The sequence below is a fragment of the Quercus lobata genome, chromosome 5 (assembly GCF_001633185.2).
Source record: "Quercus lobata isolate SW786 chromosome 5, ValleyOak3.0 Primary Assembly, whole genome shotgun sequence".
NCBI lineage: Eukaryota > Viridiplantae > Streptophyta > Magnoliopsida > Fagales > Fagaceae > Quercus > Quercus lobata.
Window position 1 is genome coordinate 77,192,309 of NC_044908.1, and position 21,026 is coordinate 77,213,334.

Below are 21,026 nucleotides of genomic sequence, written 5' to 3' on the forward strand. Positions count from 1 at the left end.
TTGTCTTTGTCTAAATTTCTCTTCTTTCTCATATCATTAACTTCATCCTCCTAAGAGTAATTCTTAGGTATTTTCGAAGTACGGAGAATGATGTTCTCTCCTCTCACATTTATGATAGGTCCACTCATTAAATTTATGGTAGAGTTCACCATGAATGTGAGAGGAAAGAGCATTATTTCTCCGTATTCTAGGAGTATCTAAGAATTTTCCACATCCTAAAGGTCTTTATGGCTTTGGTTTGACAACTTTGATTGTTGGTCCATAAGGATAAATCTTAGATTATTAGTAAAATTAAAACACTTAATTGAATAACATTTTTTTTTTTTGGGGAAAGATAATAATATTTGTGCTATATTAGTCAAGACAAGCATCTATATAATGTCTAAAAATTAAAGATTATCATAGTGAATTTGATCATTTGTATCATGATTATCCCTCTTCATTGGTTAATAAACAAATAAATAAATGAGTAAATGAGTTAATCAAATGGACGCTTACAAAATAAATATTTTAACATGACATGGATTGTCTCAATGAATCTAGAATTTTATTTTAGAAAAAGTTTTCTTTGAGATTATATGGTACAATATAAATTTACATTATAAACACATAAAAATTGATAAATACTATACACATTTGCATTGATATATACAAGCCAACAGCTTATAGGTACTTCGGGTGGTGAAAACCCAGAAGGCGTTTTAGACTAAATTAGACAGTTGTATGGGAGATTAAAGCTCAATGTGATACCCAATATAATCTTAGATTCATGTGGCAAAAATAATTGGTGGATCACATCTGCTCTCCACTCAAAGGAGACAGGATCAATGAGACTACTCATCCAACCGTTCTATAGCATTGGTCAATGGGCCTTTTTTTTTTTTTTTTTTTTAAGAATAAAGATTCTTTAAGTAGATTAGGGGTATTTTTAACATTTTTTGAGATCGTAACTAACTTTCAGAATCCTCTTAATATATAGAGATTATATATCTTTTTTTTTTTTTGCAAAATGTATATGATAATTATATATCATGTAAATTTAGGACTTATTTAGTAATGTTATTCTAATAACGTTATTTATATTTTTTAGAAATATATGTAATTGAAAAAATATGTAATATTATTTCAATACTTAAAAACAGTTGTTTTTTTAACCTTCCTTTTAAAAAAAAAATACTGTTTAGACAACGGTGACAAACCCGCTTTAGTAAATGTACAAATTACCGTTATTTTATGTGAAACGAGGGGATGTGCCACGTGGGCACAAGTGAAGGACGCGTGTCAGGAGACGATTTTAACATGAACAATGAAGCATTGTCTGGAAGCAACTGGAACATATATCCAACACTTCTCTTCTAAAGTTTTCGAGACAGAAACAGTCATTTAATCCAAAAATCCAATTAATCAGACAGACAGCCCAGGAAATCGATCAAGTTTGGAATTAATATGTCGGTGCTCCGATGGAAGAGTTTCGAGGAGAACGAGGATCGCCCCGACAAGCCTCGACGCTATGGAGTCACCGAGATGAGAGGCCCCCATTACACACTCTTAACCCAAAATGTTCTTCAGGTACCTTCCTTCCTCTTCTTCTTCTTCTCATAATTAAAATGCCTTATGAATATGATCATCTTTATTATTTGTCCTAACAAATTAATGGTACTGTGCATGTAAAAGGAAAACGAAGTTAAAAATGAAAAAAAAAAAAGGGACAATGAGATTAGAGAATTTGATGGGTACAGACTTGTAAACTGGAGGGGAAGATAATGTTGGAACTTGGAATTACTCGGATATTGCCATATTGGGCATTGACGGTACTTAAATACAATTTTCTGGGCAAATTGCACTTCAATGTAAATGTAAAACTGCTATCAATGTTACTAGAAAAGGCTTACTAACCAAGAAAAATCACTAGTAGGATTCATTTTTTGATTTTTGACACCTTAGTTTATAAGCATTATGAAATAAAATTGTAGTAATTCTGGCATCATTCCTTCCCCTCTAAATATGGTATTATTACAATTTACCATTATTTTGTAACCGAGCAGTGTCTCAATTTAACCATTGTCCATTGGTAATAAGTACTTTGTCAGTAGGATTCCAGTCAAATAATAGAAAGTTCAGATTGTTGTTAGATATATTTTCCAAAATGAAAATTTTCCCTAGCAGTGGAGGATAAAGTAGTTATAGGTTTCAGTTTGCTTAAAGTAGTAAAATTTCTTGTTGTCGAACGTGGGACCTGAGTTCAAATCCCGCTTACCCCAAAAAGAAATACATTGGTTTCTTGACTCGATGATAAAGAGTGATCCTCATTGATTGGATGTCAGATTTCAAATGCTATAGTATCTATAAGGAAAAAAAAGAAAAAGAAGAAGAAAAAGAAAATGTACTTATTAAGTAGGGAAATTATTCAGTTTTAAAGAATAGGAACATTGCAACTTCACCATTAAGAGGGAAAGTGTGATTAACCCCAAGCTTTAGGATCTTCTATGACCATGTGTCCCATACTGCTAAGGAGTGAGTTGCATGATGGTTTTATATGTTTCAAAGCTACATTGTGAGTCAACCTACTTTTTTGTTGTAGATGCTTATTTCATACATCTGCAACGGGCTAACTGATAGTCTAGAACTGCTACAATTCTCCTTTTTCATATGATATGGAATAACGGCACTAGGAAGATGAAGGGAGCTGATGGGGTTTCCTGATAAGTTACAATTGCAAATTTCTGTTTTGCAGGATATTTTTGAGTCTATGGGGCAGTTTGTTGATGGATTGAAGTTTTCTGGAGGATCTCATAGCCTGATGTCAAAGGATTTCATTAAAGAAGTGACTAACATGGCCCACCAACATGATATATATGTTAGCACGGGTGACTGGGCTGAACATTTGCTTCGCAGAGGTCCATCAGCTTTCAGAGAGTATGTGGAGGTGAGGTGTGCTAGAGGGTCTATATTTATAAGTTATTTGTCTTTTAATGTTTGTTACAGTTCTTACTCATGCCCTGCTATGATCACTTTAGGAATGCAAGCAACTGGGGTTTGACACGATTGAGCTGAATGTGGGATCGCTTGAAGTCCCTGAAGAAACTCTACTAAGATTTGTTCACTTGATTAAGAGTGGTGGTCTGAAAGCCAAGCCTCAATTTGCAGTGAAGTTTAACAAGTCTGACATTCCCATAGGTGGTGATAGAGCATTTGGAGCTTATATTGTTCCAAGACCTCGTTCAACTGGTATATAAGCTGCTTACTAGATATAAATTTGATAAGTTTTATCATCATGAATTCCTACTCGTTTGGATGAGCTTATTTGCATCAGTTTATTTTGTTTATTTCTTAACTATACCTTTTTTTTAATGACAAATTTACTTTTACACAAATAAACAAAATACAACAAACAAAGAATCTAGTCTTTTTTGTAAAGAAGGATAAACTATGAATATATTCAAGATTAAAGTTGATGAGCTAATGAGGTCATCTGATATGGGCACTTTTTGTGCTGTCCATATAAACTTAAGAGCCAGAAATGCTTGGTTGGTAAAATACGCATTTAACATCCTTATCTCAGACCATCTTGGATTAATGTGTAATAAATTGTATTAGTGAAATTAAGCATAATCTAGGCTGATTGGCATTTGTGCTCCAGATGGGTGTACATGCGGCTGTTTAACTGCACCGATTAATGCTCCTACTAAAATAGTTCTTAAACACCATTTGTCTCTTTAGCCAAAGCTGGTGGACCATACATGAAACATGTTGTTATGTCTTTATATTTGTAGGATGACCTCTTAACTTATGAAAAAATTAGTTGTTTTATAGCTATACATTTGGGATGGCAGTTATACATTGTTAGGTCATCTGCATTTTTAATCTGTAGTTTCTCATCATGAAACATTGGTTCATTTGTTGAAGGAGTCAAATTATTTTTATAATTCATGAATTTCCTAGTTTAACATTTTCTGTTCAATTATGTGAGTGCAACATGTATATTACACTAGGGAGACCTAAATTGAAATTATGAGCATTGCTCTGTGGCATTGCTGTATGTACTTTAACCTGGATACCAATGTTGGAGGTACATTGGCGTTTAAGTGCTGCATTCTTTTAATCCACATTCTATATTGTTTTGCTCAGTACGTACCATACTATATAGAAACAGTTGAACATGAGAACAAATGAGAAATGTCAGACTTACTTTCATTAAACTAGAAAGGAGGAAGAAGTAGTACTAGAGGATCCCTTTTATTGTTATAAAAATGAGCTTTCTCTTTGGTTACACAGAATTTGTTGAAGATGTGGATCTTTTGATCAGACGGGCTGAGAGATGCTTAGAAGCTGGAGCAGACATGATCATGATTGATGCAGATGATGTCTGCAAGTATGCTGATTCTTTACGGGCAGACATAATTGCTAAGGTCATTGGGCGTCTTGGTCTTGAGAAGACCATGTTTGAAGCATCAAATCCCAGAACCTCCGAGTGGTTTATAAAACAGTATGGTCCCAAGGTATGATGCTCATTATATCATCCTTCTCTTCATTATGAAATTTGGGATCTTGCATTGGATGTTCTAAACTCCTTGCTGATGCCCTCTTCTTCCAGGTGAACCTCTATGTGGATCACTCTCAGGTCATGGATTTGGAATGCCTCCGGGGACACAACCTGGGTAAAAATCATGCATCTGTCCTTGGCTCCTCATATTTTCTGTTCTGAACTGGTGTAATTTGTAGAGAAATATCACTTGTATGGACTGGTTATGTTGTAATTTGTGCTGTTATATGTCCGTATGATGTTAAATATATATGTATCTTCAGTCCACCAATGAGTAATAGCTCAAGTAATACGAGCTGTAATGCCCATCATAGCTATGAAACTTAAATTTTGTGTGTGCTCAGTAAGTTCTTGGACCTGTGTTCATCAATAATCTTTAATTTTGCGATAAGCAGCATATCTTTGTTCATTCATTTCCTAGTGAACCACTGATTGTGTCTGAATTATCATATGAGAATGTAATTCATGCTCTAGATCTAGTTTTCCTGCCTTGTATCACAACCAGGCAAGTAGAACAACATGTAGCTTGCAGCTATTTTATGCCATTGGGAGACTGTAGAGCAATGAAGTGATGAAGCAAGAAGGCAAAGAAGAGGGATGGCGAATGCGCGTTTGTGTGTGTGCTAAATAATTGTAAAAGGGGGAGGAGAGAGAGATGAGGCTCATAAGTGAACTTAGCTTGAATTCTGTATGATGGCCTAGTGAGCTTTTAATGAAAGAGGTGGAATAATTGACCAACTATTGCTTTAGAGGACCAGTAGAAAGCTGAGGGTGCCAACCTTGATGCTTTTGTTCTGAACCTCACCAGATAATATAAAAATCCATTGTTGGTAAATGGCAATGCACTGTAAACTTTAGTAACAAAATTGCTTGACTCATCTTATTGCATTTCTAATCAAATCAAGTTAAAACTCTTTCAGATCTTTGACTGGTCCACCTGATTCAAGTGTTTCACAAATCCAAATGGTCTGTAGAGGTCACGTACAGAGTCACAAATGAACGCAGTGACTAGTGTCACATGATTCTCATGGTTGGATGTAATTTATGTTTTGTGCTGTACTAAGGCCAGTTACGAAGCACACTATGAAAAGAGGCGTGGGGGGGAATTACGCAATGATCCATTGAAATCTGGATATTTTACATCAACCAATTTCTAGTGGTTAAAAATTTTCTGATCCTTGGAGACACATTTAATGATTTAAAGTGCATCAATTTTCCAACTAACGGCAATTGGTGAATTTCGATCTACTTTTATTTTCTTTTCCTTTTATGTTTTTTCTTTTTATAATTGATAAAATAAATTCTTATCCCAATAAATCCAGCATCCAAGATGAATCTTGAACCTTTTGAACATATCTGTTTTTAAGGAAAATTGGTTTGCAGGAGTATATGGTGGTTGCTATGAAAGGGAAATGATCCTTCCAATTGAATCCTTCAATTCTCTCCCAAGTACAAATTCATTTATCACCTAATCGAAATATCTCTTATTTCTCTCTATCCACAAACAATTTGAGTCCACTAATTAATAAAATATGTCATTCATTATTAGGTTAGAAAATCATTAAACATAGCGGATAAGATCGCCCAATGCATCGAATAATTTCTTGGTTTCCTTCATTAAATAAATGGCATAAATGGTAGGTTACACTTTTAAAAAAAAAAATTTTGGTTCAAATTTTTCTATGAGACTCAAATGTGGGAACCTATCACTCCACTTTCACGGACAATAATGAACTTTCCTCTTCATATGTTTTGATGAATTTTGTATTCTCTATACATAAGGGATAATTTGCTAGTGATAGAATACACGAAGGATTTTAGTTTTCCAATGGCGATAGTTAGAAATGAATGATAAAAAACAAAATTTTCCACCATTAAAAAAAATTTAACTTATCTTTAATCACAAACCAATCTATTTCTTTTGAAGTATACAAAGTCGGATCATAATATTTCTTCTTGAATACAGTGCTCATATCAATACATTCATAGAAATATACTGAATCAAAACATACCCATATGAAGATGCTTTGCAAAACAGAATGTCATATCAATTGTAAGGACACAATTTTTCAATGACCCAAGGATGGGCTCGTGTGTAAAAGGGCCCGAACGATACGATTTGTAGAGAGTGGGCTTGGAAAGGCTGGACCTTGGTCGTTAGGCGACGGTTAGGTCGGGATTTTCATGGAAGCCCATATAGCTAAGCCTTATACGGAAGCGGTGTGAAGATCTATCTCCTCGGAATTAGTCCGAGGAGAGTCTCGTCCTTGCCATCCTCCTCCTTTGTGAGTTCGTTCTCACCCTTTTTCTCTGGTTCCTCCACAGAGAGAGAGAGAGAGAGAGAGAGAGAGAGAGAGAGAGAGAGAGAGAGGAGAGAGAGAGAGAGAGAGAGAGAGAGAGAGAGAGAGAGATCGCCCCTCTTTTTGGCGCAACGAGCTTCCCTTTTATACTAGTATTTCCTTCCCAATTTTCATCTACGTGTCCGTTTCCCCTTGTTCAGGGTGGTTACTTGTCTTATCAATCCTCACATCAGAGTGGTTGGGGAAAGCTGGATACCAGGGTATGAGTATGGGTTTGTCAGGTGCTGGGCTCCACATTAAGGTGCTGGCAGCCTTCTCCCTTGTGCTGTTCCTGTGCTGAATCTGTCCTTTTCTTCAAGTGTTTCTGGGGGATGTTGGACGTAAAGTCGTCCTCGGCCACATCCTTGGGCCTTCAAGGAGTTTCTATTCCGCGTTTTTGACAGTAGGGCTCCTCGGCCTGAGCTTTGGGCTTTTAATACAAAATGGGCTGGGACTTCAGATTTCGGGCCCCACATCAATCATTGCTTAACAATTATTATTTAGACCAATTAGGAAAACAATCTGTTGTTGATAATCTATTGAAATTATTTTCTTTGCAGAAACTGCAAAATTGTCCACCCAAAAAGATTACAAATAAACAATTATTAATAAAATCTCCTAATTAAGTTTCTATAATAATAATAATACATACATACATACATACATAAAATAAAAATAAAAATACAGCATTTATTTGGCCACAGATTGATCTAAGGGCTGTGGATGGTATCCGTGAGAAATTAATGGAGAACTACATGCAATGGTGCTAGTTCTTAGGCCAGGAATTAAGTTTAAGGTAATCTGAGAATTCTTTTCCATTGAACACATTTTAGTTCGCATTTATTCTAGATTATAATGTCGGCTTGTAGGGAAAAAAAAAAAAAAGAAAATTTGTGTTTGCTGAAGATTTTCACCAAAAAAAAAAAAAAAATGTTGCAACTAATATATTATTAAATTTCGATAGGCTGCAACAATTTGAGGGGGAGAATCATGTTAAGAGGAAGACTTTGTACCTATCGTTATACTTTTTAATTTAGGGAGAGGTAGCAAATCTTATGTTCATGCTTGAGTGCCTATACTTTTTGTTTCACAATGTGAGTATGACATGAACTTTTTTTTTTTATTAATTTTTTTTCTTAAACATTAAATCAACGATAATTTTGAGACAATAATATATATGTTGTTGCAATAAATAATTTATTGTTTTAAATATCTTGTAATAATAAGCTATTACTTCACGAATTTTATTGCAATAGATTGTAAATAAGTGGCACAAATATTTCCGATTAAATTTTTGCAACAATATATTTATTGTAATAGATAATTATATCACATTTGTCAATAGATTAAGATGTCATTGCAATAAATTGTAAAATAGTTTATATAACATTATTGTAATAATAATTTCATTGCAATAAGCTATCATTTCGAAATTTTCATTGCAATAAATTGCAATAATAATTGGTATCAAGTTATTGCAATTATTTCTTCATTTTAAGTTATCGCAACAAATTTTTCTAGTTCATTAAGGTATTAAAGCCTGTATTGCGATAGAAAATTATAAGTTATTGCAATAAAAAATTATAATTATTGACAAAAATATTTCAGATCAAATTTTTGCAATGATATATTTATTGTAATAGATAATTATTTCATGATTGTCATTATAATAGATTAAGATATCATTGCAATAGATTATAAAATAATTTATATAAAGCTATTACAATGATAATTGTGTTGCAATAAGCTATTGATTCTTTTTGGATGAGATGTTCTATATGATTTGTCTAGCATATTTGTCACAAGCTCAGTTCTTTGCCTGATTTTTGGTTTAAACTATAGTAAATTGTTGATTCAAAGTTTCTTTTGTTTCTCTTATGATTTTCCACTTCTTCTGATTAGGTTTTTTGGATCTTCTCTTGAACTTCCTAGTTTGTCTTCAATGGAATATCCCAGAGACATTGAGAACTGTTATCCATTTTATTCTCCACTTTATGATGGCGATCATTTTTGTCTTGCCTCATGTATGTGCCTTCATATCTGCATTATTGGCAATTCTACAAGTATATGACTCCTAATTGAAATTTGCTTTTAGGGGTCTATTTTATATGAAAGACTCAATTACCATTTAAAATGGGCCATGTTTAAATCTCTACATATCTCTCTTTTTTTTTTATCAACTCTGTTTTTATATGAACAGATATTGCTGGTAAGTAAGACATCGCTGATACACCTTTGGATGTGAAAAGCGGTTGTTTCACTTACCTTGTTTTGGGACATGCTGATAGGCTTGGTCCTCTTTCTACCACTGGCCATATTGGTGTGGTTCCCCTTCATTTTGATTTTCCAATCCCGATTGCTGTACAATACTACTTACAGCCAAGGACATTCACTACAAGAAAAAAGACTTGTTACAACAAGTAATATTACAACAGCAAAAATAATTGGAGTAATATATATGCTATTGCATCTGTGGGTTGTTTTTTGTTGTAATAGTAATTTAAATTTATTACATCAATTAAGATTGAAATATGTTGTTGCAATAAGTAACCACTTATTTCACATCAAAGTATATTGTTGTAATAGGTGAAAAAAAGACTTGTTACATGTGTTTGATTGTAAACTCAACGTATTATGTATATATTTGTGTTTCTGGACATATTAATTTGATGGAATACTACGACTTTTGTATTTTTTAATTTGCATCTTTAATTTATTATTGTAGTTTCTAAATATAATGTTTATATTGTCTCATAATGTGTATATTGCAACCCAAGGCAATAGACAAATTAATAATAATAAAAAAAAACCTCAACCTATTGCAATAAGGTTGTTTATTGTATGACATTTTTCACGTATTACAACATAACCTTTGAAGCAGTACACTATTGTCACAAAGTTATTTGTCGTAATAAAGATGTTATTGCATCAACCTATTTATTGCAATATGTAGAATTTATTGCAACAAAATCTTTGTGTTGCGTAAACCTATTGCCTTGAAGTTTATTACAACGGCTCGCAATAACTTTTTTGACGTTGCAATAACACCTTATTGCAATGACTTTGTAATTATTGTAACGATTTTTTCCCATTGTAACAGGTCTTTTTTCTTATAGTGATTAGATTCAAAGTATTATAGCTGGAAGCAAAAAGCATGAGTAAATGTTTGTTTGTTTGTTTTTTTTAAGACCTCGCTTAATAAGGATAGAGAAATACTGTTAACACACCCTTATGCTTTATAATTTATTTTTACTAGTTGAGTTCTCGCATAATGTGCGGTGTAACTTATTATTACTTTTTCCCAATATTTCAATAAGTTTTGGTAAGAATCTTGTACTTTAGCAGGTTGGCACCTTATATTGTTTTCAATAGAGACATTTAAGGTTTAAATCTCCCATCCCAAATATTGATGTATAAAAAAAAATTTAAATAAATTTCATTGTAAAAATTTGTAATCTTTGCAACAAACAATGACGGTGTGAGAAGAGACAAAAAGTAAAGGAAAGAGAATAGGTGAGAGAGTTTATCGTGAGAAAGACTGAAGGTGCGAAAAGAAATATTGTTTCCCATGTCTAGAAGAAGGTAATATTTATAAGAGTTATGCGCCGTGTGAAAGAAAGATTGTGAATAGGTGAGAGAGCTTATCGTGAGAAAGACTGAAGGTGCGAAAAGAAATATTGTTTCCCATGGCAGGAAGAAGATAATATTTATAAGAGTTACGAGCTGTGTGAAAAAGAGATTGTTTTCCAATTTTTTTTTTTGGAAAACAACCTATATAAAATAAGTTTTTTTTTTTTATTAGAGTTTTCCATTAATCATTTTTTTTTAATGCTGCCAAATACTGGAAAATGTGAAAACCTATTTTTACAAAAAGGTTTTCCAGTAAAACAAACAAAGTGTAGTTATTTAAAAAAAAGAAAAGAAAAGCATAGTTTTTTTTATAGAAAAAATAGAAAGACACTAGGAGTAGTGTATGGTGATTTTATCATACATACATATATGTGTGTGTGTTTACAAATTGAAAATTGCATAATATAGTGGCTAATATAGATATGCATGTTTCATGCCTACTAAAAAAATGCAAATATCCTTCAATTTTTTTTTTTACATTATTGATTGTGTGTTACTATATTTATTTAGTTTTTTTTTTTTTTTTTTTCCTTTTTGTTAGACATTGTTTCAGTTGTTGCAAAAACAACTAAATTTGAGTAAGAATACCATATTTCAAATTAATTGTTTCTCACATAACAAAAAATTCAATTGTTTCTCATATAAATCTTAGGAAAATGATATTAAAAATTTAATTGGTGAAAATTTTGACCTACTTTTAGTTTATTTTCCTTTTATGGTTTTTCTTTTATAATTGATAAAATGAATCCTTATCCTAATAAATCCAGCATCCAAGATAAATCTTGAACTTTTTGAACGTCTTTTTTAGGAAAATTAGTTTGCATGAGTATATGGTGGTTGCTGTAGAAGAGAAAGGATCCCTCCAATTGAATCCTTCAATTCTCTCTCAAGGAAAAATTCATTTATCACTAATCGAATTATCTCCCTATCCACAAGAACAATCGGAGTCCACTAATTAAAAAATATGTCATTCATTATTGCGTTAGAGAATCATTAACCATTGCTGAAATGATCGTCGATGAATTATTGCATTAGAGAATCATTAAACGTAGCTGATATGATCGTTGATGCATTGAATAATTTCTTAGTTTCCTTCATTGCATAGATGGTAGGTCACATTTTTTTTCTTTGGTTAAAAAATTTCCATGAAAGTCAAATGTAGAAAACCCATCACTCCACTTTCATCAACAATAATGAACTTTCCTCTTCACTTGTTTTGATGAATTTTTAATTTTTTTTGGAAGAATGACCTGTTATGTGTGACCTTCAAATTAAGTCAAAAACATTTTATTATTTTATTTTTTGGCTTGCAGGGAAAATCATTTATATATATATATATATATTTGTAATTTTGTATAATTATATGAATAAAAACTTTCATTTCCGATGGAAAAACATTTTTTATTTTTAACCATTTAGAAATCTCTATTGGGAAATCACTTTACAATGTGACATGGTCCTTTTTTTTTTTTTTTCTTAGGATCATGTCACATTAAAAATTATTAAAAATTATTACCCATTTGAGATTTTTAATGTGACATGATCCATGTCTGTATACAATGTTTCAATTCAAACTTGGAAGTGATTCAAGTTAGAGGTAAGAATGCAACTTTATAACCTGTATATATTGCGCATTTGGTATGAGATTATTTTAATGTTTCTATAATTGATAATGTTCGGCTAAGCTAGGAAGAAAATAAATTTTTGATTCAGTATAGTATGCCAAAAGAGGAACAATGTTATTGGCAAAAACTGGCTTTCCTTGATTGTTTTCTTGTCTTTATATTCCAATGGTGCAAAAATAAATTTCCTATCTAAGTTTTAAAGCTTTTTTGAAGATTGAAGTCTCATATATAATACCAAAGAAATACTGAGACCGACGAAAGAGACACAGAATGCCAGCAGTTTGCTGTGGTCTTAAGAGTTCATGGGACTGCAAATCCCAGGTACAATCAGATGTGTTTGATCCAAAGGCCAATGGTAATCTAAGCTCTATGACAATAAAGAGAGAAAGGTTAGGGCGCTCAAGATGCACATCAAATTTCAAAGATATTGTGAGAGATACAGAGAAGCCACTAGGCTGCAGTACAAAATCACTAGGGAGCAGTGAATTTTGCAGTAAGGGCAAAGATAATGAAAAGGATGGCCCAATGTTTTTGGGCAAAGTAAGCCCAGAGACCACTGAGAATAGAGGCCACAATTTGGTACACCATTATAGGCCCATTGAAACCCATGGTGGCTCTATTATTTTTTATGGTGGTGGTACCAGTGATATTCCATCAAGGACATCTATTGAGACAGATTGTTATTGTTATTCAAATTTAATTTGCCCGATATGTGGTAAGAAGCTTAGAAAATTGGATGCTATTCAAGCACAACATCTCTCCAAGCCTTCAGGTGAACACTAATATCCAAAGTTATATCTCATATATAAGTTTAATATAATTGTTGTGCCATTGTTTAAGGCCTAATCATGCTTCACTAACTAAATAAAGGACCTTCGATAAAAAAAATTCCATTATATAATGTAATATGGCACTCTCATTGTTTTCCTGGTTGATGTAATTGTTACTATCTAGGCTTCGTCATTGTTTCACTTGTTGGTTGCTATGTTACATCAAGTTCATTTTTCATCATGTCCATACTCCACTTTTAGTTACAAATGATTTTCATGTGGCTCATTATCTGCATTCAAATATTTATTAAATTTGCAATTAAAATGAAAAGATGTTTTGTTTCCTTCATATAGCTCAATATCCAAACTTAAAAATGGTTTTCATAGAGGTAATTGATTTCTTCTTGTTTTCATATTGGTGACAAATGTTTACAAATTTTGAGGTTGCCTAGTTTCTAAAGAGACCTCACAATGTCGTATCTTGTGTGCAGTAATTGAACTTGGTGAAAGAGACTCATCTAGGAAGATAGTAGAAATGATTTGCCAAAAGAGTTGGTTAAAGTCTGAGAACAGTTGCAGGAGGATAGAGAGGGTCTTGAAGGTCAACAACACAAAAAAAACCATTGCTTTGTTTGAAGAATATAGAGAAAAGGTGAAGAATGAAGCTAGCAAACAAATCAAAACGCATCCACGCTGCCTGGTTGATGGTAATGAGCTTTTGAGGTTCTATGGCACAACTTTTGTGTGCTCTCTTGGCATGAATGGCTCTTCTAGCTTGTGCACTTTGGATAATTGTGGTGTATGTCAAGTTTTAAGGCATGGATACTTCACCAAGAAGGAATTCAACGGTGGGTTAGGAGTTTTTACCACTTCCACAAGTAAAAGCGCATTCCAATCTATTGAATTATATGAAGAAGAGCAGTCTCTTGGAAAGGCTTTAATACTGTGCAGAGTAGTGGCTGGAAGTGTTCACAGACTTTTGGAAAGAACTCAAGAATTATCTAGTCCAGAGTTCGATTCATTGGATGGGACAATGGGTCATCATTCGAATATTGAGGAGCTTTATGTATTAAATCCCATAGCTATCCTCCCTTGCTTTGTGGTAATCTACAAACCCTGACTGAGAGGGGATTATGCTAAGGCTAAAACTCGTGGCGCACACACACATCCGTACTCACATGTTTTTAGTTGTTTTTTGCGTGTGTAATTAACACTATCCTAAACTAATACTACACAACATATGTAATTTGTTAGTCATTTTCCAAAGGAATTACAACTGAACTTAGGATTGGCCCTAAGCCGGTTTGGACCACTTATGCCATGGTGTAGACCCTCTAGCTATTAGAGAGCCCTCAAATTGGTTTTTTTTTTTATTTTTTTTTATTTTTTTTTTATTTTTTATTTTTTTATTTTTTTATTTTTTTTAGGGGGGGGGGAGGGTGGTGGGGCAATAAATAATTGATTTTTAATTTAGTGGGGGAGGGTGGTGGGGCAATATAATAATTGCATTTCTCCATCAAAATTGGTAATATTTTTTTATTTTTTTATTTTATTTTAAGGGGGGGAGGGTGGTGGGGCAATAAATAATTGATTTTTAATAAAAAAAATTGTGAGCTATTTTTTTTTTCCTTCCACTTGTAAGAAGGCCCAAAAAATTGAGTGATGCTAGAAATGCTACATATTTTACTATATAGAGCATTCTTATCAAGCCTCCTAAATGCTATAAATCTTATTTTTTAGCAGTTGAACCCCAAAAAAACACTCTCCATCAAAATTGGTAAATGTTATAAAATTTACAATGTTTCTACAGTGCACTCTCATTTTTGAGAGCGTACTGTAGCTGTATTGTAAAATAAAAAATGATTTTTTATTCACCAACGGTTTTCTCATTTCTCACTCTTTCTTCTCTCACTTCTTTCATCTCTGTTCTCTCTTCTCTCTCCGTGGTTCATGGTCTGTTGTACTCGTCGCTCAACTCTACTCGTCGCCGGTCTCTGCATGTCACCGATCTCTGCTCGTTGCCGGTCTCTGCTTGTCGCCGATCTCTCTGCTCTCAGTCACTCGATCTCTCTACTCTTCGTCTACAACATCGCTAGCATGTCACCGATCTCTCTACTCTTTGGCCGCAACGTCGCCAGGTCGCCGGTAGTGGCTGAGATTTGGTCCGATTTTGGGTTTTGTGGTGTTGTCTTCGAATCTCTGGTGGTGGATGATGTTGTTTTTTGGGTTTGTGAATCTCTGTGGGTCTCCGTTGGTTTTTCTGCATCTGCTAGTGTGTGTGTTTTTTTTTCAGTGGTGGTGGCTTGGATGGATATGGGTTTGCTGGGTTGAGATGGAAGAGTGTGAGTTTGTTGGATAGATAGGTGGGTATGGGTGGTTGGTGTTTTTTTTCCGGTGGTGGTGGATGGGGTGGGTATGGGTTTGCTGCGTTGAGATGGTCAAGTTTGCTGGGTTGAGACTTGAGAGTGACAGAGAGGAAGAGAGAGAAAGAAATATAATTGAAAAATAAAGAAATAATAAAAAAAGAATATTTAAATGAAATGGTAAAAAATATAGAATGTTTGATGTTGGATGTATTGTAAAATGAGTTATTAAAAGCTAAAATTTTAGGTTTTGAGGTGGTATATGCTAAAAATTTTACTCACCCTGATGGGAATGCTGTTACAAATTGATTTGTAATTAATTATATTCATTGTTGAAGTGTCATCAATTACTTATAAGCTTTTCATGGTAGCATTTGTAGTAAACTTAGCATTTTTCCAAAAACAAATTCTGGATTAATTGAAATTCGACCCAAATAACATTAAGTGAATTGACTATTAAGACTTTAAGAGTAAGAATAATGAATTTAAAAAAAAAATATTATGAAATAGAATATTAACTAAATATTATTTAAATTCTTCTAAAAAAATAATAAATATTATTTAAATATAAAAATGTTAATTTAAAGTTAATATGTTTTACCTCAAACTGTATTTAGCGACATTCATTGAACTATTATAAAGGAATGCTTATTTGTTAGCCATTATCATTTACATTTACAAGGTTTTTCATTTTTTTTGCCTGTAATTTGCCTTGAAATTTTGATCTAACTTTAGCACATTTGTATTTCAACTTGTAGAACACTAGAAAGTGTGATGTTTTTACACATCCTATGTTAATCGTTCGACTGACAATATTCAGAGATCGTCTTTGGTTGATCTAGCTAATCATAGATACAACGTTATTTTATCTTCTCTTTTTTCCTCTACATAAATCATAAAGACACCATTTTTATATTTTTATATTATTATTTTCTGATCAATCTATTTGTACATAAATATAATATTTTATTTCTTATTTCTTATTTTATTATTATTGTTATAATTATTTCTTATTTCTTTCACTCATTACAAATATTTAAATAGTAGCATATGTATATAGAGAATAAATACATGTACATGGTATTTCCTGTCTCGCTTTTAGGTGGCCAAGTACAAATAGTCAAATATAATATTGCATTTCTTGTTGGTTTCACTCCCCAAAAATATTAAAATATATCAACATATGTATATCGAGAATAAACACACATATACATGGTATTTCCTGTGTAACTTGTAATGTAAGTGGCCAACTAATACGTAGCAAAATCAATTTTATTTCTTTCTTATCTTTAGAATATAAACTATAAAGCTCAAATGCTAATAGAAAACAGGTCCAGGCCCATTGTAGTATTTATGTAGTATACTGCACTCCCTTTATACTTTTGAAGCCTTAGGTAGTTATAGGAAATTTATTCTTAATTATGATTTGGTATATTCACAACATTTTATTTTTATATACTAAAATTTCTATTGGATTCGGTTTATGCTTGCCCACAATTTTAGTGTAATTCTTGGGGAATGGGAAAATAGTGTACATATCCCACTATTTTCCACCCTGTTAAAACTATATTGGTCAATAATTTTGGGTTTTTTTTTTTTTCCTCTCTCTCTTCTAATGAGACCTCTAATCAATATTGGCCGAAATGGTCTAACCCAAGAGCCTGCCTTGAAAGGGTTAGAGCCTTAGAGGGTGTTTTACCACTTCCATGAGTAAGAGAGTCTTTCTATCCATTTAATTATATGAACAACACAATTCTTTAAGAAAGATACTTTAATAGTTGGCACAACAATTAATGAATTTATATTTTGTGTAATTCTTAGGATATTGTTTTGGCCCTATTGGGTGCAATAACAACCAAGGATGAGATTTAAAGTTAAAAATAACTTTTTACCATAGAGCTTAGACTAGAAAAGTAAAAAGGTAAAAAAGTCAGTAGACTTATTTAGTTTTTTTTTTTTTGGAGGGATTATTTAGGGTTAAATTTAATTGTTGGACAAGTAGATTGCTAATCAAATGTTAAGAAAGGGAGAGGTTTGTGGTCTCAAAATTGTACCTTATACAACAAATATGAGACTCACATGAATCCCACTCCCACAAGCATAAAGTGACTTTTTTTTTGGTTTGTTTGTTTGTTTGTTTTGACATCCATACAAGAGTGATGTTAATATACTCGTTACGTACGTAAGATATCTCACATATCGTCTTAATTAATATAAGTTTTCACACCTATATATTCAAGATTTTATTAACTCTTCCGCTAAAATGATCATCATATCAGGGGTGGAATTAGAATTTTATGAATGGGAGTCCAAAATAATAATAAATATAAAATCGAACCAATTTAATAGTGTCATACAAGAAATATGAAAAGTTTGGGGGCTAATCAATTTTTTTTTGAAAATTTTGGATAAATTTAGGGGTAAAAATCTAATATTTAAGAAGTCTGGGCGGCCAACCATATATTTGAAAATTTTAGAAAACTTTAGGGGTAATTGTATAGATTTAGAAAAGTTTGGGGGGCCTACTTCTAAGTGACTCCACCCCTGCATCATATATATGCTCACTGAATTGAATGAAAGAGGACTAAGAAAAGGTTTACAATAATATATTTTCTTTTGCTGAATAAGAAAAGGTTTACAATAATATATTTTCTTTTGCTGAATAAGAAAAGGTTCATAGTGTAATTTGGAAAGTTCACGTTCTAGAACAAAACAAATCAATTCCAAAGTTAGAAGGCTAGATTTATAAGTTAACAAAATATATGCTTTCTACTATTGTGGCAAATCTTAAGAAAATCCATTCCCATTGCTCATTAGCCTTTCCATCTACCCTCAAATGAGTTTAAAGATATTTTTATATATTTTTAGATAAATAAATAACAAAAAAAGAAGAAGGTGAGATTCGAACTACAGACATGAAACATTACCAAAAAAAAAAATATAAAATATCACTGTTATTAGACTATTGCTCAAACCCATACAAGTTCAAGGTCTTGGAGTCATATTTTTGTACATACATTTCGAGAGAGATTAAAAAAAAAAAAAAAAAAATTCATTCCCATAAATTTTTTTTTTTTTTTTTTGGGGTTAAAAGACGATTTCATAAAACTCAACACATTACATCTAGATCAGTATATAATTTGTTAAAGAAAACACCATTACAATCATCCTCCAAAGCCTTAGCTAAGTCTACAAGCGGACTTGAAAACAAAATGTATTTTGGTTCTTGGTCAGCTCCTAGTCTAGCCATCAGATCCGTGCATTGGTTAGCTTGGCGGTAGCAATGCTTTAATTGAACTTGCTGAAATCCGGTCATCAACTGCCTGCAATTGTCCAAAATGGGAGATATAATTTGATTTACATAAGCAAAATTCTTCATGACATCCACAATCACTTTGGCATTTATCTCAACAATAAGACAAGAGATATTCAATCTACTACACAATAAAAGACCATCCCTCAGCCCCCACGATTCAGCAGCAAAACTATTAGTTGCTTCTATATGGCTAGTGAATCCTGCAGCCCAATTCCCATGCTCATCCCTCACTACCCCTCCACATCCCGCCTGCTCCATACACCCAATAACCGAGCCATCAATGTTCAATTTTTTCCACCCTATGGGCAGTTTCTCCCACCTGATTCTCTTGCTAACTCTTCGGACTGGGTTATGTGGAGATGAAACACAAAACATAAACTCTGCAGCTTGATTGGAAATCTCCCTATACAGGTTTAGATTTGGGCTCTTCCTATTGAATACAAAAGAGTTCATGCTCTTCCAAATGCACCACATAGCAAAGTTAAACATGATTCTCCAAGGTGGCTTCCCTTGAATAAGACTACATCTCACTTTCCCATTATTGTGCAGCCACTTATGCATCCTCCAAAAATCACTATTATTTCCCTTCACACCCGGCTGACTCCATATTTGCTTTACCCTTGGACAATCTCTAAGGGCATGCAATATGGTTTCCGAATCTCTTTTGCACACAAGACACCCTTCATCATCCACAAATCCACTTCTAGCAAGGCAAGTTTTAACTCCTATGCTATTATGAAACATCTCCATAGGAAAGTCTTAATTTTAGGGAGTGTATCTAATTTCCAAATCCAACTAGCATCTATACTTCCCACATCCTTCACATCAACCACCTCTATAGCAAAGGAATAGACACTTTTGAGGTCAAAACAACCCCTAGCATTACCTCTCCATCCTAACTTGTCCTTTCCTCCATTCCCTAAGGAAATAGGAATGGCTTGAATGATCGATTTAATTTTAGGTGTAAGCTCAAAGGGAATTCGATTCCAATCCCAACCTCCACTTACCAAAACATCTTTAATCTTTCATTGACTTGCTTCATGGGTTAAAGGACCATGAATGAGGCTGCGGATAGGACCTTTACATGTCCAATTGTCCAGCCAAAAGCTGAGGGTACTACCTCTGTGAACCACCCACATGTTGCCTTTGTTAAATGTTTCCCTACCCTTCTTAATGGCTCTCCAAATCTGAGAGCAAGGCAGCCTATCCATATTAACAACATTTAATCTCTTGTTGTTGCAATATTTTCTTTTTAGCATTCCCATAAATAAGAGCATTAGTATTAATGGTGTTAAAAATCTATATTGCTATTTTTAACACCACAAAATACCAAAATGTGGTTACATTGATGGAGCTAAAGTCATATTTTTTTTGACTCTACGGCTACAATGCACAACTACTATAGCTCATATGTAAAAAAATAAAAATTATTAAATGTTGTGTTCACACTGCTTTTTAATAATCTCTTCTTCTCTTTACAAGCAATTGCATTCATTAGAGAATGAAAGGACACGTTGTATTGGAAGTTTCCAGCACCAACCTAACAAGCGCCGCACGTGATGCACCAGATGCAGAAGCCAACTAACATCTTTTATTTTTATTTTTATTTTTATTTTTCCAAAGCAATTACAGATATCTTTTTATTTTATGTATTAGCTCTATTGCTACGAAAGATTATTTTGCTGTAATTTTTAAAAGTTTTGTAAAAAATACATTTTTTTTTTTTTTTTTTTGCAATTTTGCTAAAGTGATATTGCTGTAATTTTAACAATTTGTTACAAATACAACTATTTTTTGCAACTTGCTAAAGTGATTTTTTTTTGGAGATGTTGATATGTTGTGGTTGGTAGACAATCATATTTATTTACATAGACCAACCACTAACTTCATTTTTCTTTTCACCATTTACAACCTTTAAATAAAACACGATATCATATAAAGAAATAAAAATAAAATAGCATTCAATATATTTTTAGATTTATAATATCTAATATGAATTATAAAATTAATTCATTTCAAATGAAAAAAAAAGTCTTTTATAATGTTCCAGCAGACTTAGGATGTGGATTATGTTCAATTATACCTAATATTTCCTTGTTAATGAATTCATAGATTTAGTGCCTTGTTTCTTAGCCAAAAAAAAAAAAAAAAAAAAAATCATAGATTTAGCGACACAAATTTTTACATTTATTCTCATAATTACTAAAGTGATATGTTCTTATTGGCATATAAGAAAATGAATAATGCTAGAAATACAAACTATTTAAATTTTTTTTTATAAAGTGCTTATGTGGTAAGTGATTATTGATAAATGAAAATGTGATATTAATGATGAGGCTAAATGAAAAACAATAAGAAGTTGGTTATATCAACATTTTGTAAAAACATTGTAAAATAATTTGACTGTAGCATTTCTCTAAAAAAAGTGGTGTTAGTGATG

At 32.6% G+C, this 21,026-nt stretch overlaps 2 protein-coding genes across 2 annotated transcripts; both read left to right on the top strand.

Moving 5' to 3' along the window:
• The first annotated feature begins 1,326 nt into the window (after positions 1 to 1,326).
• On the top strand, positions 1,327 to 4,940 carry LOC115991944 (protein HEAT-STRESS-ASSOCIATED 32-like). The gene is made up of 5 exons (XM_031115935.1): positions 1,327 to 1,569; positions 2,735 to 2,926; positions 3,018 to 3,228; positions 4,276 to 4,499; positions 4,595 to 4,940. Exons 1-5 carry the CDS (start codon positions 1,447 to 1,449, stop codon positions 4,703 to 4,705), a joined length of 861 nt encoding a protein of 286 aa, XP_030971795.1. The 5' UTR covers positions 1,327 to 1,446; the 3' UTR covers positions 4,706 to 4,940.
• Positions 4,941 to 12,407: 7,467 nt separating this feature from the next.
• LOC115991180 lies at positions 12,408 to 14,027 on the top strand. The gene is made up of 2 exons (XM_031114918.1): positions 12,408 to 12,909; positions 13,399 to 14,027. Exons 1-2 carry the CDS (start codon positions 12,408 to 12,410, stop codon positions 14,025 to 14,027), a joined length of 1,131 nt encoding a protein of 376 aa, XP_030970778.1.
• Positions 14,028 to 21,026: the final 6,999 nt, after the last annotated feature.